This window comes from Miscanthus floridulus, chromosome 10 (genome assembly GCF_019320115.1).
Source record: "Miscanthus floridulus cultivar M001 chromosome 10, ASM1932011v1, whole genome shotgun sequence".
Lineage (NCBI taxonomy): Eukaryota > Viridiplantae > Streptophyta > Magnoliopsida > Poales > Poaceae > Miscanthus > Miscanthus floridulus.
The window spans coordinates 8670763-8696641 of record NC_089589.1 but is presented as its reverse complement, the minus strand read 5'-3'; the positions used below and the strand labels follow the sequence as shown (position 1 = coordinate 8696641).

General features: G+C 45.4%; 2 protein-coding genes across 2 annotated transcripts; both read right to left on the bottom strand.

The window, feature by feature from the left end:
- Window positions 1-1156: 1156 nt before the first annotated feature.
- LOC136487954 (uncharacterized) lies at window positions 1157-1825 on the bottom strand. The gene has a single exon (XM_066485036.1). The coding sequence runs from the start codon at window positions 1823-1825 to the stop codon at window positions 1157-1159; it is 669 nt and encodes a 222-aa protein (XP_066341133.1).
- A 3982-nt stretch (window positions 1826-5807) lies between these two features.
- On the bottom strand, window positions 5808-6488 carry LOC136487953 (uncharacterized). The gene has a single exon (XM_066485035.1). It carries the CDS (start codon window positions 6486-6488, stop codon window positions 5808-5810), a length of 681 nt encoding a protein of 226 aa, XP_066341132.1.
- Window positions 6489-25879: the final 19391 nt, after the last annotated feature.

The window sequence follows — 25879 nt, the reverse complement described above, 5'->3', positions numbered from 1 at the left end:
AAAAATGTAGTATGCAATCAGCACGAATGCATAGCATGAATATATTCAGTATTATTGTCTATTGCATTCATATTGGTTGGATCTTATACTTTTGTGGCACAAAGTTTTAAAAAGTTTATACATTAAATAGAATGTTTTGGAAATTTTCTACATTTTTCTAGATATTTTCCCATTTTCCTATAGTAAACCTATTTTTTAAGCTTTATAAAGATGTTTTCATGAGCTCTAAATATTTTATTTGGATTTGTCATATCCCAATCTTTCTCTAGATTTTTTTTTTCTAAATTTTTAAAAGCTTAGAGACATTGTTTGTGGTTTAAAAACTTTATTAAGTATTTACGAACTTTTTAACTAAAAAGACAAACCTACCTTCATAACCACTCCAAATTAGGATAGGGAGGTAGTTTGAATGATTTTGAGAGATCAAGAGGTGAGGTGTCTGGTTTTAAAGTTTGAGGAGCAAAATCAGACTAGGACAATAGCGGAGGGTGGTAGAATGGGGTGTAAAGCGCCAATAGCAGTTTAACATCTCATTCCAGTTCCCACCACTATTTTGCCAGGGTAGTATAGGAAAGCCAAAAGGCCATAGTCGATGTTGTGTCACTGTTAGTGTGATGCAAGACAAATGTAACCTGATGGGTATGTTTTTTTTCCGTAAGGTCAGCAAGAGTTTTGCCGAAATATATTAGTAGAAGAAAAAAAGCTATACAATATAGTTACAATACCGAAGCAAAAAAGACAACCAAACATCTTAACAACGGCAGACCACTATCAAGGAAAAACTCGCTCCAACAACATAGGATCAGAAAACCTGATGGATGTGTTGCAACTGCAGGTTGCGTGTTCAGAGATGTCATCTGGATGTATCAATTATATATCAGATGAAGCAAATCACTAGTGCAAAGTTGGAAATGATGACTCATTTAAATTTCAAACATTACATACAGTGCAGCTTCAGAAAACAACATTACACAGAGCGAAAGGCATTATATATAGAAGGAAAACAGACGACATAACGTAGCCTTTTTATTATTACAGACACTATGACATAGATGAGGAGCAATAGCAGTATAGAGTAGCACGTCCGCAAACACACTTGCAAATTACGAAAAGGGTCGGAAATAAATTAAATCGGATTAGCCAGCAGGACAAGGTGTCAAACCATGTCGTCATCTTCAGCCATGCAAATCTCGGAAGTCGATGGAGCGGCACCAGCGCGGGCACTAGTGGTGTGGACCTCAGAAGAAGTCGATGGAGCGCCTGCGCCGGTGGTGGAGGAGACCCGCTCAAAAGTCAATGGTGGAGTGGTGGCGGCGTGGTTCGCAGCCTCATCATCATCATCCTCCTCCCTCTGCAGCTTGTCGGTGAAGGTCTCCATCCCCATGTAAAAGAGAAGAAGCCAGACATAGGAGAGGAACTCGCCGCCGTTGCCCAAAGCCTTGGCATGTAGGTAGCCTCTACACTTGCCGGCAGAGAAGCAGAGCATCTCAACCCAGACGCCTTGGATCACCTCCCACATCTTCTTCTCATCACCTAGGCGTTGCAATGCTTGAGCAAGCATCCAAGCGTCGTGGATGAAAGTTTCTGCTACTGCAGGCCCAGGGCAGCCTGCTGCTTGTGCTTGTGATGACGACGACGACGACTCTAGCTTCCTGATAATCTTCAATGTAAGCTCTCTCTTCTCCAGACCCAGTGGTGGCTTCTGACCATTATTCTCCAATATGCCCTTGAGCTCTTGGTAGGCTGCCGTGGCAAGATTGCTCCTGGAGCCAGGCAACAGCATCTCAGGGTTGGCGAACAGGAGGTACGCCATGTAGTTTGACATGTGTGTGCATAGAACGGCTTTACAGTGGGTCAACTCCTGGTCACATCGACGACACGATGTCATACTCCGGTCGTTGCCGGCAGGTGGTGAACTAGTAGTCCAACACCATTTCCCTACCATTTCTCTGATCCATTTTCTTGCTTCATGAATTAACTCTGGTATTCCTAGGAGTAGAATGAAGGTAACAGTTGATAGCCTTGATTTCCATGTCGGGACCTTAGCAAAGGCACATGTCGTCGTATGCTCTGCAAAGGAGCTGGTGAAGAAGCAGAAATCTGTGGCCATGTGCCAGAGGAGGACACTCTCATCAAATGGCCTCTTCTTTCTCATGCTGCTCAAGCTCAAGTCCAGATGATGACCATTGCTGCTACTGGAGGTGGTTGCGCTTAAGATCAAGAAGCTAAGCACCGGCCAGTGTGTGTTGTGATTGTTGAACCTGCGGTAGCTAGGGACGTCCTGTATTTGTTTCTTCCACCCATCTTTCAAATATCCAAGAATGAATCTTGAAATTGTGGCAGAGGAGAAGCATGGCCCCATGCCCTTGCCTCCAAACTTCCACTTGATGTTGTGCTTCATGTTACTGCTGGCAAAGTACCCTATGAGGCTGTATTGAGCGACCACCTCGGGCCACAACTTCCCAAAAAGACTCACCGATGATTCAACCATACTACTAGTTGTGTCCCCAACCATAACAGGAAGCCCAGAACTAATTTCTAGAATAGTAGTACAACAGAATATGGTATATGTAATCTTGACATCAATACCATCATCATTATTTTTATCATGTGCTTCTTTGCTATGGCTCCAGTGGTGGAAGAGACCGGTGGAAACCAACGGTAGCACCCAACATAAATTCCGTATGAATGCGCGACAACCGAGCATCACCATATGGTAGAGCCGGTCACTCATAGTTTTCAACACCTTTGCCAAATCAGTTTGTGTGGTAAAGCCTGCGGTCTTTAGTTTGGTGTAGAGAAGATGGAACGCAGCGGCGAGCCCTCTCTGCACGTGGCCATATGCTCTCTCCTCGCTAATGCCCCAGAAATACTTAAGGATACCGAGGCGGAGACGATAGGGAGATGTTAGGTCGACAAATAGCCTATAGGAGGCCTCACCGAGCAGTCGAAGATATTTGCTGACTTGATCATTTTCTTTCATTACTTGTCTTACTTGCTCAATGACTTGTGCACAGAAGCATCCTTTTCCTTCTTGCGATGGAGAATGATTGTTGTGATGCTCCCCAGAAGCCGGCCATGTCATTGTTACCTCGTCCCCCTCGAGCTTGCCTAGGTAGATAGATAAATAGATAGATAGATAGATAGATAGATAGATAGATAGATAGATAGATAGATAGATAGAGAGAGAGAGAGAGAGAGAGAGAGAGAGAGGAGGTGGGATCGCAGGAGGCCTCACCGAGCTCTTGAAGATGTTTTCTATTTTTTTGTCTCCATTGATCAAGTTGTTTCAACAAAATCCTTAATGGTTCTAAGAGTTGTGCACATAAGCGGCATTCTTGTGATGGAAAATGATGATTGCCATCCTCCATAGAAGCTGCAGGTGTTGCCACGTTGTCCACAACATTGTTGCCTATATACAGGGGTCAAATATATAGTTAAGCAAATTAATAAGTCAATGGGAATTATTTATAACTAGTCCATCAACAAGAGTCAAGACATTGTTGATAAGCAAATTAATGTGACTTGCAAGATACAATTATTAAGAAAATAATCGAGTTGGAGCTTTGGCTATGAGAGCTAAAGATGGGTTGATGAGAAGAATGAAAGTGATTGATACTGGAACTCCCCTCAATGTTATAGTCGGTGGAGCTGTACTCACGGACAAATAAACAGTTATTTATCACGAATCATTGAGACTAGGATAGGCCATAGAATTTAGGAACATTAGAATTCTGTCGATAATAAGTACAATGAATTTTGTATTTTAGAAAAAAATATTGAAAAAGAATTCACAGTTTCTACTCTAGGAGAAAAGACCGTCATCTCCTACCAGATTAGTTCCTAATTTTTGTTTTGAAGCTAGTAATGAGTAATGACCCCACCTATAGTACCCGAATTTTATCTGAACTTCCTATCTTCTCTAATTTTATTTTCAAAATAGGAGAAAAATATCAAGAGTAGCAAAAGTAACTTTGGAAGGTTTAGTTATGGCTAGGGGTTATAGTCGATGTTGGTTGATTATTTTTAACGTCTCTAATTCAAATTTGAATATGAAATTTTGAACAAGGAAAAAAGGAACTATATATACTATAAGAAATGTGGTGATCTATGATGATGTATCAAATCATCGTTAATTGTTTCTGTTTATGACGTGTTTTCAAAAGCCATTCAATCTTGTTTCTTCTCTCCACCGCCCCAACTCTCTCAACCCCACCGCCCCTCTGCTCTCACCTGCCCTCTACTATCACCCATGACATTCTGTGCGTCGAGCTTCTACTTAGACATCTTAATTAATTATATGATGTTTTAGACATCTCTGAACTGAACTAATCTTGTCATTAAATTGGTTTGTTTGATAACATGACTTTTGTCTTAATAGTCATGGCTCTAGTATGTGAGATGTTGCATCCTTAAAACAATGTTGAAGCTGTAGTGATATCACTAAAGTCTCAATATAGTCTTGAACACCGAAAATACCAAATGCCAGTTTATTCACATTTTACAATCTTCTATATTGAATGATGATAATTCTATTGGTATTTGGTTACAAATTGGACTTGGTTGTAGATCTCTTTACTTTGAGTTGCACAGATAATTCGGTACTCTCTGTTTTAGTTGGGATCTTAACATTGCTCTTCTTATCAGTAAGACCGCAAAACTAATTTGTCAGTTTCATGTGCATACTGGTATTTCAAAAATATGGATTGTGCAAACTGGTATTTCTTAAATATTGCAATCATTGGTGCCAACTAATAAGTTTTTCTCCTCTAATTCTCCATTTTCTTTCATCTCAGAGGGTAATCATGTGTCAGAAAGCAACCTAAAGATGACCATGGTTTAGATCACTTTGTGTGCAGCTGATGGCTTTTTCAAAAATGGGTATTGGCATATTGCAAATCTATAGATAGGGTTGAAAACGGATGGGTTAAATCTCGACTTGACACGTCCTGTTTTCTACATTTGACCCGCTCATTTCTGTATTCTCGGAAAAATCCGGAAATGGGACGGGATGTGGATTGAGGCTCCGCGGGAGCGGGACAGAAACAGGAGAACCTCGGTTTCGCCCGTTTTCTCAGGATCCCATATTTGGTTGGAAACATCCCGTATTTCATCCCTATTTCTCATATTTGGGATGAGCACAATAGACCATACCCCTAAGAGCCAATAGCTCTAGAGAGAATTATCTATTTGGCATTGAAACAAATCACTCTTCCGTATAAGGCATTAAAAATTTTGAACTTCCTTATCTAGCATCAACTTGAAAATTCCTTTCATAAATGGCACTGTCGTTCATTTGATGCACTAACGGTGTCAAAGTGACAGGTCAAATAACATTTATACCCTTCTATGTAGCAGCTGGCCAGTGTAGTGCTAGATAGGAAAAGAATAAATAGATATGTCGTGGATATGTTAGAGGTTATTTTAATTATCTTTTGATACAGGAAAAATATGTTAGAGGTTATTTTCATTATCTTTTATAATGACATATGTGGATAATTTCCATGTAAATTTAATTTAGGAGGTTCCTTTATGTATTTTTTTTTCAGGTGGGTAGTTTTTTTGGGATGATAATTGTTAGAGTCTACCAAACTAAAGGTAAGATGTTTCTGATTATTTTGTGATTTTGTAGGATTTGCGTTTTTTCCTAGTGCATTTTGCTAAGATTAACATAGAGGCTCTTTTATGAACTCTAATTCATAACAGTAAGATAATGCTTTTTTAATAAAAATTTCGTACGGATAACAAATTAGATATAATAATAATACTAGCTAGCTAGATTGTATATACTGCTAGTATGTGTATATCTAGGGCTCACCGTGCTCCTTGGGTCTTGGAGGACTGTCCTCGTACTCCTGATCCACAAATTCCTTGGCTCGTTTCACGTATTCCTGGAGCGGATACATGTCTTGGTCTTGTTTTTGTCTTGCAGCTGGTGATGAGCTGACGAGGCTGTAAATGCTCGCACTCTTGAGAGCCCATGGCTTCATGAAGCATTTGAGAACCCCGGGGATGAACAAGAGGATTGCTGCCTGCAACAGCCTCTTGTCGTGGCCTCGTGGCCAGGACTTGCAGAACACATAGATGGCCACGGTGACCTGAGACACCGCAGTGAGCAGGTGCCTGCTCCACAGCTCGTTGTCTTCAATGTTGTAAGCAGTGATGCTGTCTTGTCCGCCAAGGTGGAGTAGGAGGACGGGCGCCCACATCACCTCTAGCGTGCCGGCCACGGCGCCGCTGCCGCCACCTCCTCCACCACCACCTTGATCCTCCTTATGACGGTTGAAGAGTGTGGCAAGGGCGTAGATGGCCACAGCATCACCGGCGAGGTATGCCAGCCACGTTATGGATCTGGCCCATCGAGGAATAGAAAACCTACGCAACGAGGAAAAGACCAAGAGAAGCATTTGGATGGCCATGCTGCTGAGGACGAGGACGCGCAGCTGCCACTCCTCCCACCACTGCACAGCACTTGTGAAGCCTCCCATCTCAAGCTCAAGGTACACACGCACGCGCGGACGCCAAGCGAGCGAGAGAAGATCGAGAGCACGATGGAATGATGTATGGCTTTCGTTCGTTCACCTCCGAGTTAAAGCACTAACAATTCTATTCCTTGCTTCTTGTCGCCTAAAATTTAAAGACGTAAATGGCCGGTGCTATGCTTTGCTTCTTGGCACCCTTTTTACTTGTCTCTTCCGAAAGCATATCATGCATTCCATGAATTCCCGACCTATAGCTCTTTTTCTAAAGATGGTTGGGCGTCACTAGCGTAGGAATTGAATTGCTCTTTGTTTCAAGATCTGGACAACCATGCATTTGCCCAGCTAGCAGAACCTAAAGAGAGACAGTCCTGACTCCTGACAGCTTTATTGACACACTGAAGAGCTTCAGCACGAAGTTGGTTTATACTGCTAATAAACGCTATCGTCCTGTTCACTTGGTTTATAAGCCGTACTTTTTTAGCCAACGAACAATATTTTTCTCTCACAATAAATCAGCCAACGGTACTTTCAGCCATGGCTTATCAGCCAAGCGAACAGGGCATATACATCAAAGAGGTGACTCTCTGGCCGGAGAAGAGACAATATTAAGTGTAGTAGACAGTCAAATCGGTGTAAGAAGCACAATTAGTTATTTTTTTTCTTTTGAGATTATTTATCAAGCGTCTGATGACATCGATATAAAGGTGCTAAGCTATATGTGCAGCACTGCAGCACGAATTCAGCTGCATGTGGCTCTTTTGTACACTACCTTAAATTACAAGCTTGCTCAGAACGCTTGCTCAGAACTTCTGGAACTTCCGGGACAAGATGCACCATATCTTTAGTATTTCGTACCAGACCATATATGACAGTATTAGCTCCTCTGTATAACTAAATAATCATATATAGGTCCAAGATATATACATCCATCCCAAAAAAACAGTGGTAAGAACATTGAGCTATATCACGGACCGACATATACGGGGACCGTTGGGAGAGCTTTAGCTCTAGCTCCAGCTTCTCCGAAGAGAAATCACCAGCCAAAAGCTCAAAATGTCAATTGATTTAGGTGAGGATCAAGAGAGAATCACTTGCTCATTTACACTAAGAGTTGGGAGATAAAAAAAAACGTACTTCATCCTACCCCTGTTATATTCTAGTGGGGATCAGCAGAGAATCAATTCTCATCAGCTCCCCACCCTGCTCCCTCCTAGAAATTTAATGGAACCAGTCCATCGAAAAATCAAGGAACAGAGGAAAAGAATGAGTGAGCGAAGCTCTTCCAAATGAGGCCATACATGTGGAAACTTTCCTCTATTTCCTATGCTTAGAGAATGTATGCAATCTACTAGCGCTGCACTGTTATTACGAGTAATGGTAGAGAGGATAATTCTCCCCTTTAAAAGCTGTAGACTCCACCAGCAGAAGCCTTGTCCACGTCGTTCCTATTATTTACGGCCGTTGGATCTTCGATCGTGTGGCCACCAATGCCTGGAGCGGATTTGAGTGGAAGCGGCTTTTGCTGCTCCTTCTTGTCTTCCATCGGCTTTCCCCTGCTTTTGGCAGTGATGTGCAGCTTCTGCTCCGGAGCCAACCCACCGAATATATACGCGGGCTTCTGATTCTCATTCTAGATTCTTCTTCTCTCTCTATCGCTCTCTTTCTCTTCCGACGCAGACAGGGCGTGTTAGTATTTCTTAACGCATACAAAAATAATCCGTAAGCGCATGGAATTACCGTTGTAGCATTTCACCCGGAAGTATTCAAGGTATCGTATTTCCACGAGGAACGGAGGTGTAAGAGTCTGTTAAGCTAGTTCACCTAATGATAACAAGAAGAAGGATAGCTCGGGTAGCGAGGTTTTCTAGGGATAGAGATCCTATGTTAAGATAGCTTTGCCACTATATACTTGCTTCGGGCACCGGATAACACTTGGTCTGCCAAGCGTTGTTGGCCTACGGTTCTACACCATACCCGGACGTGGGGGATTACAAGGGACGGATAGGGTTGTCACCACCTGCCGCCTACCCCTCAACCGTAGAGTACGAGACAAACGAAGGTAGCCTCTAGCCTAGACACCGCGTCTAGGCTATCGACTACTACTCTAGTGTCGATCAGGGTTATCCGTCTTTATCAGGGCCCTTTACTAGAGTATTCGTCACAAGGACGAACGATGAACCCGCAAGTAAATAATGAACAAGACTAACTTAAAGTAGAACTCACCACCGAAGATAAACACGAACCTTATACTCTAAGTAGTATTCGGAATGTAGAGGTACAAGTATAGAAGAGCTAATGATTCCTGGCATTCCTTCCGCTAAGTGTACAAGTGCCCCGAGTACACTAGTGGAGGTAGCCGACAACTCTGGTACTTCTCCACTCTTACTCTCTCACTTCCTACACTAAGACTAGCTAGAGAGCTAAGATATGAATGGAGATCTTCTCTTCTTGCTACATTGTGTTTCCCTTGTGTGGTTTTCTTCCTTGATGTTGATGATTTGAGAGAGGGCTCTCCCCTTCTTATATAGTAGCTTGTGGTCTCGGTTTGGGGGAGATAAATTAGGAAACCATCCCAAACCGCCTCTAGGTGTCATAATGGAACCGCCAAAGCGAGGTGGGGTCGAGCTGGGCTAGGGGCGGTGCGGCCGCACCCTGGGCTGGCCCATTTGCCACTGCCTTGCTCTGGCATGCTCCTGGTTGGGCCTAGATGGCTCCCACGTTGGTGCTTGGCCCAGTTTCTTTGGTTGAGTGGACCTTCTCTTGGTTCTTTTGTGTAGAGTCTACGTTTACGCTTTTCTGTTTGCGCATTTTGATTATATTTCATATGTATTTCATGTATGTGTCATGTAAATGCACAATTCACCAAAACCTATGAAAATCATTAGTTTAAAGCCCTATTACTAGGTTTGGTTTTCATTCGAGTGAATTTTATATGGACGTTGGCAGTTAAAATTGAGAGCTATGGACCGCCAACAGGGCGCCAGCGGCTGCGACCCTCCTCCTCCCTCGCGCGACGCCGTGCCTGGCGAGCGGCCACCGCCGGGGAGCGGCGGTTGTGGCCGGCCCCTCCTCCTCCTCTCCCCATCGCGTCGCGGCGTGCCCTCATGGCGCTAGGCGCTGGCAGAGCACGACGGCGCCCCCAGGCGGCGGCGCGGAACTGCCCGTCCCCAGCCATGACACGGCGCGAGCGGGCCCCGCCGGTGGCCACGCACCGGCGTGGCTGCCCTTTGGCACTCCCTCCTCTCTCTCCTCCCTCTGCCCCGCGTGTGCTCATGTGCTACAGTAAACCCTAGCTACCTGTGCTGTAGGTCGCGTCCGCCCAACGCCGACCTTGCCCATGGCGGCGGTGCCCTGCTCCCGCATGTAGACGCTCGCCGACGATAGCAGCGGCGGTTGCGTGGACGACGAGGTAAACTCCCAGCTCTCCTCTCTCTCTTGCCCTCACTCTCTCTATCTTGATGAAGCTCATATCTCGCAGCATAGACCTTGGTTGTGCAAGTATGGCTCCAAGCTGGCCCTGTGAAAAAGGTTCTGGGAGTTTCGCTTCGCCAAGTATACGTACATTTGTTTTAGCTCGAGTTAATACATGATTTCATTTATTCAGTGTGATTGTTTTACTGCATGGACAGGTTGTGCTAAATCTCCTTCCTTTGGGCACTAATAATCATCTCCTCCAAAGCCAGGCTACATGATGCAGAAATGAGTTCTCTTTTTCCTCCTTTTTTTTGGAAACCGGGAAAAAAACTAACCTTGGTTGCCATATAGTTTTGTGGGCACACTGATTAATATGGAAACTTTCCTGCGATGCGCTAATAATCATCTCCTCCATAGTCAAAATGTTGAATACAGATTGCTTCGAAGGACAATGTTTCAAGATTTTGATCGTCTTACATTTTTTTGGCCTCCTACGCATCTATATTTACGTTCTCAGCCACAATGACAAGGTGAGAAAGGTGCATCTCCAGAAATTTTATCCTTTTTTTCAGGTCTCTTATGCTCCTGCAAATATTGGTGATTGTATACTAACATGGTCATTTTATCAGGAAATACTTCACATCTGCTGGTTCCAGCCGAATTTTATTGCAGTGCATTGTTTAGCTTCAATGAATTGATTTTCCCCCTTAGGCAACAGCCTGGAATCTTCTTTCATTCATATCTCAATGTGGATTTTACTTGGCTATGAACCAGTCAGTCTACAGAGTAGTCGTTCTGCTTATTGTTGACTGATGACCTCCTCTGTTCCTTCTATTTCCTTGCCCATCCATCTAAGCTCTGATAAAGCATAAGTCTATATTGAAATTGAGACATGGAGTAGATAAAATTCAGACATGGAGTTGCGACTCAGACATGGAGCTATAAATAATTTTTAAAATTTACTTGCCCAACCATATCTAAAGGTCTGATGTGAACCAGTCGGCCTGTGGAGTAGTCATTCAGCTCTGTGGTTATTGTTTGATGACCTCCTCTGTTTCTTTTATTTTCTTGCCCATCCATCTAAGCTCTGACAAAGCATCAGTGTATAGTAAAATTGAGACATGGAGTAGTGACTGATGGTGTACACAGGCATCCGATTTGCAGTGGGAATCAGCAACCAGTTGGACCAGGGAAATGCGCAAAGATGCGGTTTGCATCTATGCTAATAATTGATGGTTGAATTGTGAGGTATGATTGAATTACAATGATTTTCTACACCTTTCAGTTTCATTCGACGAAATTGGCCAAATCTGTTGTCATCTTGACGTGTGAAGAATGGTTCTACTGTCCTGTTCGTGTGGGGAACCTAATATTTTTGGGTGACCCAGGAGTTCTTTCCAACATGTGTAAATTACAATTGCATATATGCTAGGAATTCTTGAGAATATATGGTCCTATTTTCACAACTTTTAATTCTACCATGACCTGCTACATAAAGCCAATGTTTTTTTGGTGCGCTCCACCATAACCTTCTTCTGAAAATTTCTTCTTCATAGTCATACATGTTTAGAGTTCTTTTAGCTTCGTGAAATAATACATTATACATTGCTGGTGCATATAGATGTACGCCTGCATCATCGACTGAGCATGAGTGTGGGGCTATATTTATTAACAGCTGACTTAATGTCTATTGAGCCACAGGATCACCTTGTTTGACCTTTTATTTCAATATTCTTTACAAGTTGTTTGCTGTTGACTGCAAATTTAACGTTGTAGTATATTCCAAACCGTAGTGCATGCATGCCTGAATTCAGGGGCGACGGACCTAGCAAAAGACATCAGATATGTTAGAATCGGGAATTTTTTGCCATTCTACATATATTCTAAAAAACTCCATTCCCAGTTGTTGTACCATTGGGATGTCATACCTTTTCTTTGATTTAGCAACATCTAACTAGCAAAGGCAAAGGGTTCTGAATATAGCAGTTATTTTGAGAAAAACTGGTTCAGTGATTGGTTTCTGATACTTTAACTGAGCCTGGTTATGAAGCTTCTTTGAATATATGGGACAGGCTGATAAACCATTTTGAATATGCACCAATACTGGACCTCCTCTAAAGAAAAGAAGACTGCGTGGATGCATCGGCAATTCACATATTATTTAACCATTTTTATAGGACTGGAAGGCTCATGAAGCTATTCCCATAGTTTTAGACCTCCAGTAGTATTTCCTTTGAATGATCACATCAATTGTTCATATCATAGTTTGAACATTGGAGGAGCAATGGTCATGGGTTCACTTTTTACTACCGTTGTGTATGCAGTAATGGATAAGTACCTTGGGAACCTTAATTTGCAAAGTTGACTGCAACGGTCACCAAGTTTGACAAACTCTGGTAGGTTTCAATCATCAATGAATCACTTGGTGCTAACAGAAATTGAAGCACATCTTCCTGCACAGCTCTTCCTATAGTAATTACTGTTTTTTTGCTTCTCATGCAATTATTGCTTTAAAATTTGATAGCTGATACATAGTTCAACTAATAATAGTGGAGTCAACTGTTCGTAGTTTTGTTTAGATAATAATAGGCATAACACTGTGCAGCTTCTATCACTATGACAACAGAGAATTCATTACAAAGTCTGAAAAGCGTTGTATGACACAGCGAAAAAAAAAACTCGGAACACTACCTTACATGATAAAAATCAAAAGAATGAAAGTATCTATCTTAGCTGATTCTGCAGTAACTTCAGATAAGTGTTTCCTTTGCTGTTGTGCTCCTTAAATTCATAATATTTGTTTGCTTACGTCCAGGTTGTGTGGCTTACTGTGGGCCAGACGGTACTGCTGCGTGCTTCCAGGTGAACTTTGTAGCTGATACCATGAACATCATTTCTTGTCATTCCGAGTTGCAGTGGTCTAAACAACTTTTCAACTTTCTGTTGCTTAATTCGAGATTCTGGAATAAGGGACCAGGGTGTAACCTTGTTTTTTTTTTATTTCCTCTCTGCATCATTATCAGAGTTGAAAGATATTTCCTCTCTGGGTCATTAGCAGAGGAGGAAGAAAATAATAAGCTTGGCAGCAGGGGTTTTACAATATTTAATATTTTAATATCATACTATATTTTACTGTTCCTTTTGGTTGCAGAATAGCAGCCATTTGAAGTCCCCAAAACGATTGTGGGTCATTTTTGGATCAGTTACGTTAATATTGACTGTTGGGTTTTCTTCATGGGTTTTGAGCAAGTCTTCCAAGCTAAAGCATGTGTTGAGAAAAGCAAAAATGGTTCTGATAGGTAAAAGATTCTCCTTATGTGTTAATTGTTAAACAATAATACCTCTGCATTTCACTAGATTTTGTCCACTATGTGTCTATCAGTTTTCCTAATGTCTGAATTGATTTCCATGTATGTTTGTATCAGTTCAAGAATCTTCATTTCAGTCTAGATGACTTGAACTGCAATGCAATTATGTACTACTATTTTTTTCGAACAGAGGATTTCCCCATTGTAAGGGACCGTGACGCCTAAGAGGGGGGTGAATTAGGCAACTTAAAACTCTAACTCTAAACTATAGCCTCCTTTTCTATTCTTAGAAAAACCTATGCAAAATATAAACTATCTAAATGTGCAACTACGGTTTTGCTAGTGTATTGCTATCTCTACCGTAAAAAGGAGTTATGTAAACAATGTAAATGCGGAAGCTAAAGAGTAAGGTAGAGATATGCAAACTCCCGTCGACGACTCTGGTATTTTTACCGAGGTATCGAGAAGCGCGCAAGCTTCTCCCTAGTCCTCGTTGGAGCCCCTCGCAAGGAATCCCTCGCAAGGGCCAAGCTCCCGGTCGGGTAACTCCGTAGATAGCTCCGGGCCCTCCCCACGCGCAAGCGGGTCTCTGGTTAAGCCACTTGTGGCAAAGCCTCTCCCGGACCGCTCCCCGCCATCTTCACTATCAAGCTTCCAGCCGAAACGCCACGGGCATTGTTCCCTCCGGTACACGGTGACGGCCACACCACAAACACGGTTGGTGTGATATCGCAAGACTGCAAGCCCCTCCGATGTACAACAATGGTGCACGCAGGCACCGAGTGATAAGAGGTATGCAAACCTCACTAAACACTAGGCCTAAACCTACAGCTAGCGCACAAGCGGTGGTCTAATCAACCTAAGTACTTCGCAAAGCACATACGCTAATCACCTAATGAATCACTAAGCACTATGCAAGTAGAGATCACTAAAATAGTGTATCAACACCCTTGGTATGTTTTCTCAGCTCTCCTCATCTCAAATGACCGGTTGGAGGGTCTATTTATAAGCCCCATGGAGAAAGTAGCCGTTGGGGGCGAAACCCAGCTTTCTGCTACCGACAGGACGCTGCTGTCGTCCTGACCGAACGCGTCCGGTTGTCCCGACCGTTGGAGCGCGCGCGTTGATCGGACGCACTGCCGAGTCTAGTCATCATTGATCGGATGCGTCCGGTCGCACTGGCGCCGCTCTAGAACCTCTCTGGACTCGATCGGACGCTGCACTTTGTGCGTTCGGTCATCCAGTGCCGTTGCGTCCCGTCCTCACTGAGTTGTTGCCGCGACGATAAACAGTGAAGTCCGTGCGTCCGGTCACTGCCTCGCTCAGCGTCCGGTCACTGCTGCTGACACCTGCTGTTGCCAAGCAACTGATTGGATGCGTCCGGTCCTCCTAGGGCCGCGTCCGGTCACCTCTGCCGAGCTCGTTTCTTCGCGATCTTGCGTCCGGCTTGGTTTCAATCTTCGTGCTTGGACTTTGCTTGATATCTTGGGTCTTCTCTTGTGCTTCTAGGGTCTTGCTTATGGTGTTGATCGTGGGATCATCATGTCGCCTTCGTCCAAGTCACGTCTTGCACCCTATTGAACTACAAAATAATTACTTGTAAATTCATTAGTCCAATTTGGTTGTGTTGGTCATTAAACACCAAAATCCAAAGTAAATGGGCCTAGGGTCTATTTTCCTTACAATCTCCCCCTTTTTGGTGATTGATGACAACACGACCAAAGCAAGCAAATAATAAAAATTTTAGAATTTAAAAACTATTTACTTGCTAGGATACAATGCAAAGGGCAATGTTATATGATGCTAAAAGATACCGCATGTAAACATCTTTGGAAACTTATCTTGCCCTTGCAAATGTCCCCATGTGGCATTATGGATTTAAGCCTCCCCCTAACTCCATAATCCACTATCCTCCCTTTCTTGGACCATTACCACTTGTAAATTATTACACTTGTAAATTATTATGATCGGGCTTACTTTTGGTCCTATAAATTCTCCCCCTTTGGAATCAAACACCGAAAAGGAAGACATGAGTAGCACAAGGGGGGGGGTCAAACTTTGTGATCCTTTGTTTGTGGAGTGGAATATGTCACAAAATTTGACTCTCACATTACATAGACTAAGCTCCCCCTAAATATATGCATACATAAGATGGAGAATGTAGTTTATGCATAATTGGCAAATTAATGCTCAAGGATTTTAATCTATATAATGCATGGAGAAAGCATATAAATACCAAAGTGAAATCAACATGATGATATCGGTATAGAAATACCACATGTGGAAACCAATTTCATTTATACCACTTACAATAGGTGGTGGATATTTGAAGTATGATGCTTAACTCCGGGAACTCCATTTTCCTTGCAATGAGACTACTACACACATGATAAGCTTGAAAAGGTGTTAGTCTCAAAGCATCTAACTTATAGAGTAACCTCTCCCTAAATTTGTGCACACAAGTTTGAAATACTTGTAGGAGACATGCACATTGATTTTAGAATAAAAAATACCACTTGAAAGATGACATCACATGAATGTGAGAATTATTTTCGAAGGTGATATTCGGTTAGAAATTATCTACAATTTGGACTTTGGCACATATTTAGTAAACAATTGTAAAACAAGTTATGTGCCATGCTCCTAAACAATTAAACCATGTAGGTTTGCTCCAAGGGTTAAGAGTAAAACCGAGAAAGCCTACCATAAGATATACCTAGTGTATGCAAGACAAAAGATTAAACATGCAAATGCAAACCTAGGCATGAAAAGGAACTAGATACTAATTGAGATTGCAAGAAATTAAATCTAGTTACCTAACATGGGGAGGGGAATTTGGGTCCATAGTGTTCACTAACCCATTTGGCAATTGACATGATCCAATGTGATGCACCCCATGAAATGCACCCAAAACTATACTAAGTCTCCAAATTCTCCGAAGTCCAACGGACATCTCACTTCCCTTTCGGGATCCAAACCTTCTTGGTGCTCTTCATGTTGGAAATGATCTCCTTTGGCACCCAAATGCGTTTGGCCCCATTGTTGGCTTGTTTGTTCACCTTGATGGCCACCATATTGTCATTTTTCTTCTTCTTCAAGAGATAAGGTGTGGATGCCTTTTTGTCCACCTTGTTGGTGTAGGTGTTGGAGAGCTTGCTTGTTTGCTTTTTGTTTTTCTCGTTCTTCTTTTCTCCTCCCCCATTCTTCACCTTGCACTCATAGGACATGTGATCTTCCTTGTGGCATACGTAGCAAACCATGATTTGTCCTTCATCAAGCTTCTTCACTCCCTTGACGGTGTTATCTTGATGAAGTTGGGCTTGCTCCATCTTGCCTTTCACTTGAGTCAAGTCCTTGGTGAGGCAAGCCACTTCTTGCTTGAGTTGCTCATTCTCCATTGCGACCTCTTGTGTGCATGTTTCTACAACAACTTTCTCAACACAAACTTGGTTACACAAGGATGAGTCTAAACATAAATCATTGCAAGAAGTAGAGGCATCCTTTTTAGGCATGTCAAAATTGAACCTTTCTTTTTAGGTGCCTCGGTGAGGGTTGTACCGACGGCTTCAAGATTTATAACTTTATTAGTTAGCTCATCACAATGTTTGCACATGGTTTCCATTTTAGCGAGCAAACTTTTATACCCATCTTGTGAGCTAGCTAACTTTTCTTTTAATTTTTCATTTTTCTTTACAAGTTGCTCATCATTGATTGTGCAATTATTTATGTTTGCACTAGTCTCAAGTTGCTCAATTTTAGTAGATAGCTCCATATTAAGATTGGCAAAAGTTTCATATTGTTCAAGCAAAGTAGCATAAACTTGTTGTGAGCTATCTAGTTTTTCTTTTAATTTTTCAAGCTTCTTTTGTTGACTAGTGCAAACTTTAGCAAAGTTAAGATTTTCTTGCATAATTTCATCATAAGAAAGTAGCTTATCATCACTATCACTATCATTGTCACTATCACTAGGGATAGGCTTTTTGTTACCTCACGCCATAAGGCACACACGTGAGGTGCTTGATGATGAGTGCTTGTGGCCTCGCCTCTTGTGATGGTCTTCTTCTTCACTTGAAGAATCATCCTATGACCTTATTGATGTGAGGGCTTTGTCCTTGCATGCCTTCTTCTTTGTCTTGGGTGTGGGCTTGTTTGGACAAACTTCCACAAAGTGCCCCAACTCGCCACATCCATAGCATCCTTTCTTTCTTTGCTCATTTCTTTGATTGGTGAAAATGAAATCTTAAATTTTAATGGGCACACCCTTGACATTGAACCTTTGGATCATCTTCTCCACCTTGTTGATAAGTTTGATTGATTCTTTATCAAGGTCAGAGGTGGAGGAGGAAGATTGATCATCATCACTTGAATCTTCATCATCATCATCTTCTTCTTCTTCTTTATCTTCACTTGAGGAGCTTGAGCTTGAGCTTGTCTCAACTTGCTTGCCCTTCATCTTTTTTTTCTTACTACATGCGAGAGCTTTGCCTTTGCTTGATGAAGAGGCTTCTCCTTGACCCATCTTGCGTGACATTTCAAATGCCACCATCTTGCCAATGACTATGGCCGGGGTCATGGTGCTCAAGTCCTCCATGTTGTGAAGGATGGTGATGATGCTTGCATATTTCTTTTGTGGTAGCACGGAGATGATCTTTCTCACGATGTTTGCATCATCTAACTTTGTTAGTCCTATTGAATGGAGCTCATTGATAATTAGATTCAAACGAGAATACATATCATGAACAATCTCATCATCATTCATTTTAAAGGAATCATAATTTTGTTTATCTACACAATGTTTTTGCTCACGGACATTAGTTGTGCCGTCATGAAGCTCTTAGAGTTTTAACTAAATTTCATGTGCTGTATTTAAAGTGAACACTTGGTTAAACACATCCAAGCTAAAAGATTCAAACAAGCAATTTTTAGCTCTAGCATTGAAATGAATTTCTTTTTCTTCACTCTTTGTGGGTTTATCGGGATTCTTAATTTGTTTCATCCCGTCACGAGGGACTCTCCAAACACCCAAACCTACCACATCAAGGTGACAAGCTATTCTAGCTTTATAGTAGGGGAAGTTAGTGCCGTCAAAGTGCAGAGGCCTAGAGGTATCCATCCCAACCACTCTAAATAGCGTCGGCTCAACGGCGGTGAAGCCAAAGGTTCAAATTGAGCCAACCGGCTCCGATACCACATGTAAGTGACCGTGACGCCTAAGAGGGGGGTGAATTAGGCAACTTAAAACTCTAACTCTAAACTATGGCCTCTTTTTGTATTCTTAGCAAAACCTATGCAAAAGATAAACTATCTAAATGTGCAACTATGATTTTGCTAGTGTATTGCTATCTCTACTGCAAAAAGGAGTTATGCAAACAATGTAAATGCAGAAGCTAAAGAGTAAGGTAGAGATATGCAAACTCCCATCGATGACTCTGATATTTTTACCGAGGTATCGAGAAGCGCGCAAGCTTCCCCTAGTCCTCGTTGGAGCCCCTCGCAAGGAATCCCTCACAAGGGCCAAGCTCCCGGTCGAGTAACTCCATGGATAGCCCTGGGCCTTCCCCATGCGCAAGTGGGTCTCCGGTTAAGCCACTCGTGGCAAAGCCTCTCCTGGACCACTCCTCGCCGTCTTCACTATCAAGCTTCTGGCCGAAACGCCGTGGGCTTTGTTCCCTCTGGTACACGGTGGCGGCCACACTACAAACGCGGTTGGTGTGATCTCTCAAGACTACAAGCCCCTCCATTGTACAACAATAGTGCACGCTAGCACCGAGTGATAAGAGGTATGCAATCCTCACCAAACACTAGGCCTAAACCTAGAGCAAGCGCATAAGCGGTGATCTAATCAACCTAAGCACTTCACAAAGCACCTACGCTAATCACGTAATGAATCACTAAGCACTATGCAAGTGGAGATCACTAAAATGGTGTATCAACACCCTTGGTATGTTTCCTCAGCTCTCCTCATCTCAAATGGCCGGTTGGGGGGTCTATTTATAAGCCCCATGGAGAAAGTAGCCGTTGGGGGCGAAACCTAGCTTTTTGCTACTGACCAGACACTGCTGTCGTCCTAACTAGACGCGTTCGGTCGTCTCGACTGTTGGAGTGCGCACATTGATCGGACACACTGCTCAGTCCAGTCATCATTGATCGAATGCGTCCAGTCGTGTAGGCGCCGCTCTAGAACCTCTCTAGACTCGATCGGACGCTGCACTTTGTGCGTCCGGTCATCTAGTGCTGCTGCGTCCGGTCCTCACTGGGTTGTTACCACGATGATGAACAATGAAGGCCGTATGTCCGGTCACTACCTCGCTCAGCGTTCGGTCACTGCTACTGACGCCTGTTGTTGCTGAGCAACTGATCGGACACGTCCAATCCTCCTTGGGCCACGTCCAGTCACCTCTGCTGAGCTCGTTGCTTCGCGATCTTGCGTCAGGCTTGGTTCCAATCTTCGTGCTTGGACTTTGCTTGATGTCTTAGGTCTTCCCTTGTTCTTTTAGGGTCTTGCTTATGGTGTTGATCATGGGATCATCATGTCGCCTTTGTCCAAGTCACGTCTTGCACCCTATTAAACTACAAAACAATTACTTGCAAATTCATTAGTTCAATTTAGTTGTGTTGATCAGCAAACACCATAATCCAAAGTAAATGGGCCTAGGGTCCATTTTCTTTACACCCATTTCCATTACTGAATAACAGAAATATGATGATCTACTCCTATTGATAGTACATTTGTGATCATTTAGATTGATTGCCATATGGTCATTCAGACTAAGAATGAGATTCCAGAGCCATTTGGTTGGTGCATGTAGAGATAAAGGTCCAAGTGGGCGAAAGGAGAAGAACTGCCATGAGCCAAATTTATAAGGTGTAACACCCTAAAATTTGCATCCTTTTTAAATAGGTAAATTGATTTAATTATGCTTATGTATGTGCATGCAATGTAGTAAATAATAAATTTTATCAAATTAAAATCAAATATAAGGTATACAAACATGTATATGCATTCATGCTACTGCATAGTATTTTTGAATTGTGTTGTTTGAAATCAAACTTCAAGTTGATTTGAATTTGCATTTTAAAATTGGTTTGGAAAATTAGAAAAGAAAAAGAAAAAGGAAACTCTCGCTGTCGGGTTCATAAACCTGGGGTCCCACACAGACTGGTTTCCCAACAAAGGCTTGGCCCAAGTAGACAGCGTGTGACTCATGGGCCGGCCCAAGTATCTGAACGACAGGCCAGATGGGCGGTCCAGTCACCAACCGGAAGGTCTGGCCAAGGAGGAGCAACACCAGTTTTTTCCTACTCTGGCCCACCTCTCCGACCGGAGCGCTCGCTCTGACTTCAGCCGCCTCCGAACGGCCTCTCCGACCGGAAGGCCTGGCAAAACACTACCTTCGACTCCGACCCCACGTCTTCGACCGAGGTACGCCGAAACCCTACCCGCTGCTCTTCTACGACTAGCGCAGCCGGAGCCGACTAGGACCAACCGACCAGGAACACCCGCTTGGAAGGGACCAGGAAACAAACGGAGAAAGTGAGGTAAGGCGCACAAGTCAAACCACGATGCCAGGGACCGTACCCTATCCACCTACAGGAACAGTGCTCCGCAACCGCCCTGACACAAATAGTGTTGTAGGCGTCGATATTTTCCCTACAATATTGTGGGCGCCATTAAAACTCCCATACGGTAAGGCCCCCCACATGCCTCTGGGCATCAACAGTGTTGTGGGAGCCGGCTTTTACCATACCGGGAACATGGTAAAACCCCTTGCATGCCTCCAGGAATCAACAGTATGGTGGGCGCCGACATCTGCCGTGCCCAAAGAAGATGACACAAACCTCCCACATGCATCTGACATTCAACAGTGACGTCAACAGTGTTGTGGGCGTCTACAGTCGTCCTATACCCGCCGTCGTAGGCAGCAAGACTTAAAAACATACGAACTCTCTCCCTCTCACTTGTAAGCCCATCCCCTTCATCTATAAAAGGGGATGCGCTCTCTCCCAATAGACTCGGTTAACCCAAGTTGATCCAAGTTGATCAAAGTCATTCCATTTTCACTAGATCGATCAAGTTCACTAGTTCACAACCACAGGACCGCCAGGTTCAAACCTCAAGCACACGCTTGAACACTTAGCTCATAGCCGAGCTCCTGTCGCTCTCGGCCCTTCCGATCGGACCTCTTGTACCCCCATCTTTCTCTTCCTCGTTTGTGACCCCACTTCAAACTTCGAGCACCTGGGCTCAGGAATAAAGTCACCAACCGACTCAAACTGGACGTAGGGCATGTTGCCTGAACCAATATAAACCCTGTGTCATTGAGTGCTTGGCCACCTCCGATCACAACGTACGACAAAACTACAAATATTTACTTGTTGGTCACTTTCTGCACCGACAGTTGGCGCCGTCCATGGGGAAGACGCTGTACGTTCAACACTTTTTTGGTCATCAGATGGCCCACTTTTCCACCACCCTCGCCATGGCGGGCTCGGGCGATATGATTCACTTCGGCTCACTAGAGTTTCCCGCACTCTCACCTGTTGGGATGTGGGTTCCACCCGTCTTTGAGCCAGCCTAGGCCTTCCTCTTCGGAAGCCTGGACTTCATCGCCGACCGGCTCGGCGTACTACACCTTCGCGAGGAGGCTCACATTCTGACACCCATCGGAGGGGCACCCTCCATCGACTCCGGGATGCATGACTTCAATGATGCGGCATCTGCGCTTCATTCCGAGCAGTCTCTTTGCTCAAACCCCACTATAAGTAATATGCGTACTGTTATTTACTCTTTATTTACTTTCTCATACCGATCATCCGGAGGGACTGTATTGCCCACACCACGAACATCGTACTATCGGTTCCCCTACAGCCTCGCGTCCCTCGCGGATGTGTACACTTGGGGGCTCCGAAGGATGCCGGCGCCATCCCCCCTCACATCTGAATTTGTGGGAATGGCGAGCTATGCCTCCGCCACCTTCCACGAACTCCCGAATGAAGAGGGTGAGAGCGACGGCTCTAGCATCGGTGACGTGGCACCTCGCCACCGTCCGTCCTGGCAGTGCGCTATGGCAGATGCTCTGGGACAGCCGCTGGTGGTTGTGGAATCTGTGCATACTCACACCCCTCCAGACACACGCGCGGGGGGCCCTCGTGTCCACGCAAGCGCACGCCGAGGAATTACGACAACAGCGGCAGAACCAGCCGCCGCCTGCGTCGACGCACTCGGTACAGCACGTTGCGCCCTATGCACATGGCTCAGCGGGTGGTGTCTGGGGTCACGCCCGCCAGGTCCAACATGACATCATGAACGAGGGAAACGATCTCCCACAATTCGCTCGGGCTGGTCAGAACATCGCTGCTGCGGCAATGCTTCTGCGTGGCGTTCCCGAGCCCATCGACCCCCAGGAGCGGGCAGTCTACCGGAGCCTCTAGGTTCTAGTAGAAGCCGCCACTATTCAATAGGCAGAAAGCTCCACATCACGACTCCGACATGCACCATCTCTCCTCACTGGGGGAACGAGGACACGCCAGATGGATCGCTCCATCCGCTCGCCGCTATAGCCGCCAGGTGCAGCTCGCGGGGCGGCAGCCATGCCATGGTCTGACCTGGCGCCTGCCCCACGCTGACCGCCGGTACACAAGCCGCCCGATCCGCACCAAGACGCTCGCAGCATCATCAGCAACTGACATCAGGCCTGGCACGATGATGTTGTCCACCGAGTGGCGGCAAGAGCAGGCGACACGGATCCCGGCCCAACCATCGAGGGGAGCGGTGAAATGTGCCCTAGGCATGTTCGCCGACTGGACGACCGGAGTCCTAGCCCTGAGGGTCTAGGGCCGTGGGCCTTTGACTAGCGTATCTGGAGAGCGCTGTTCCCACAGCGCTTTTGACCGCCCAGCAACATCATCAAGTACACCGGGGAGATAAACCCTGGTATTTGGCTCAAAGATTTCTAGCTCACCTATCGAGCCGGAGGGGTGGATGATGACTATTTCATCATTCAATATCTCCCCATCTATGTGGGGAACATGTTTGAGCATGGCTTGAATTCCTCCCATATGACGGCATCCGCGACTAGGTGGATCTCAAGAGGGTTTTTGTCGGGAATTTCTAGGGGACGTATGTCCACCCTAGGAACTCTTGGAGCCTCAAGAGCTACCAGCAGGAGCCCAGTGAGTCCCTACGGGACTACATCTGTAGGTTCTCCCAACGATGCAACTCCCTCCCTGATGTCGTTAACGCAGACGTCATCAGCGCGTTCCTCTCCGAGACGACCTACGAGTCCCTAATCCACAAGCTTGGATGCCTAGAGCCCCATACCACCCGCGACCTGCTCGACGTCGCCACTAACCACGCCTCCGACGAGGAAGCGGTTGGAGCGGTCTTGAATGGAGACTGGGACAAAGGCAATGCCAAGCGCATGGACCAAGACGAGGGCCCCTCCACATAGAGGGGTAAGAAGAACAAAAAGGACCGGCGTCAACCAGACAACACCACGTTGGTTGTCGCAACTGACCGCATGGGCAAGCAGCCCCATTAGGGCCTGCCTGACCACTGCAACAAACTTATGGATAGCCCGTGCACCAACCACGCCTACCCCGTCAAACACCTCTATAAGGACTGCGAGCTCCTCAAATGTTTCCTACAATAGGCCGGTAGGCCGAAAGAAGGGGACGACAAAGGGGCGGTAGCCAAGAATGGAGGCACGGCGGGCAAGGACGGAGACAGTTTCCACGATGCTGGTGAATGCATCATGATCTTTGGTAGATCCGACATCATTTGGTCCAAGCACCAGCACAAGGTACGCTATAGGAGCCATGTGTCGCCGAGATGGCCGTCCCCTCCTTCCTCAGCTGGTCAGAATCTCTTATCACCTTCGATCAGAGGGACCATCCCTCCCACGTCATGAGACTAGGACGCTACCCGCTTGTCGTCGACCCCATCGTCCACAAGAAGAGCCTCACCAAGGTGCCGATGGACGGAGGCAGCGGCCTCAACATCCTCTATGTCGACACCCTCAATGCATGCGCATCTCCCGATCGGAGCTCCACCTGGCAGGCTCTCCCTTCCACGGAGTGATCCCAGGAGTGTAGGCATACCCACACGGGCAGATTGACCTGCCCGTCATGTTCGATAGCCGAGCCAACTTCCGCTCGGAGGTTCTCACCTTCGAAGTGGTGGACTTTCCAGGATCCTACCACGCCATCTTAGGGCGGTCATGCTATGCCAAATTCATGGCAATCCCCAACTACACCTACCTCAAGCTAAAGATGTCGGGACCGAACGGTGTCATCACCATGAGCAGCGCCTTCTCGCATGCCTTCACGTGCGACCGCAAGCACTACAAGCTCACCACTACGGTCATCAACTCGTCTGAGCTCCCGTGGCTCAGGCAATCATCGATCCCGGCAGTCCTAGACTGCAACAAACCAACCTCCTCGACGGCCTTCCAACCGCACGAGGAAACCAAGGTGGTGGGAATCGACCCAACCAAGATGGTTCGGATCGGGACCCAGCTCCCGGCCAAATAGGAACATGAGCTCATTGACTTCCTGCGCGACAACCGTGACGTCTTCTCATGGCAGCCTTCTGACATGCTGGGCATACCATGGGGGGTCACCGAGCACACACTACGCCTCATCCCAGGCTCAAAGCTCACCAAGCAGCGCCTACGTCGCTTCGACGATGAGAGGCGCAGGGCCATGGGCAAAGAGATCGCCAAACTCCTGGCAGCCAGATTCATTAGAGAGGTATTCCACTCCGACTGGCTTGCCAATCCTGTTCTTGTTAAAAAGAAGACTGGGAAGTGGAGAATGTACGTTGACTATACTGGCCTCAACAAAGCATGTCCGAAGGATCACTTTCCTTTGCTGCGCATAGACTAGATAGTCGACTCCACCTCGGGTTGTGAGATCCTCTCCTTTCTAGATGCCTACTCAGGCTATCACCAGATCTCAATGAAAGAGTCTGATTAGCTCACAACCTTGTTCATCACCTTGTATGGTTCATACTGCTACGTAACCATGCCTTTTGGCTTGAAGAACGTTGGCGCCACCTACCAAAGGTGCATGCAGCAATGCTTCGCCGACCAAATTGACCCGCTCGATCAGCCTGACCAAACCGAGCAGCCAAGACCAACGATCGCCGTCTATGTTGATGACATAGTGGTCAAAACAGCTCAAGCCTGTGACCTGATCGCAAACCTGGCCGCAACATTCACGAACCTCTGAAGGTTCAACATGAGGCTAAATCCCGAAAAATGTGTTTTTGGGGTTCCAAAGGGGAAGCTACTAGGATACATTGTGTCCGAGAGCGGCTTCGAGGCCAACCCCAAAAAAATCACAGCCATCTCCAACATGGGTCCCATACGCAACGTCAAGGGCGTGCAAAGGCTCACCGACTGTCTGGTTGTCCTGAGTCGATTCATCTCCCGGCTCGACGAATGGGGGATGCCACCCTACAAGCTCCTCAAAAGACGGACACTTGTGTCTGGACTGACGAAGCCCAGCAGGCCCTAGAGAGCCTCAAAGCACCCCTGAAGTCAGCCCCGATCCTCGTCGCTCCCGAACGAGGAGAACCCCTTCTCCTCTACATCGCGGTCAGCAACCATGTGGTAAGCGCCACACTGGTCGTCGAAAGGGAGGAGTCGGGACACCAATTTAAGGTCCAGCGGC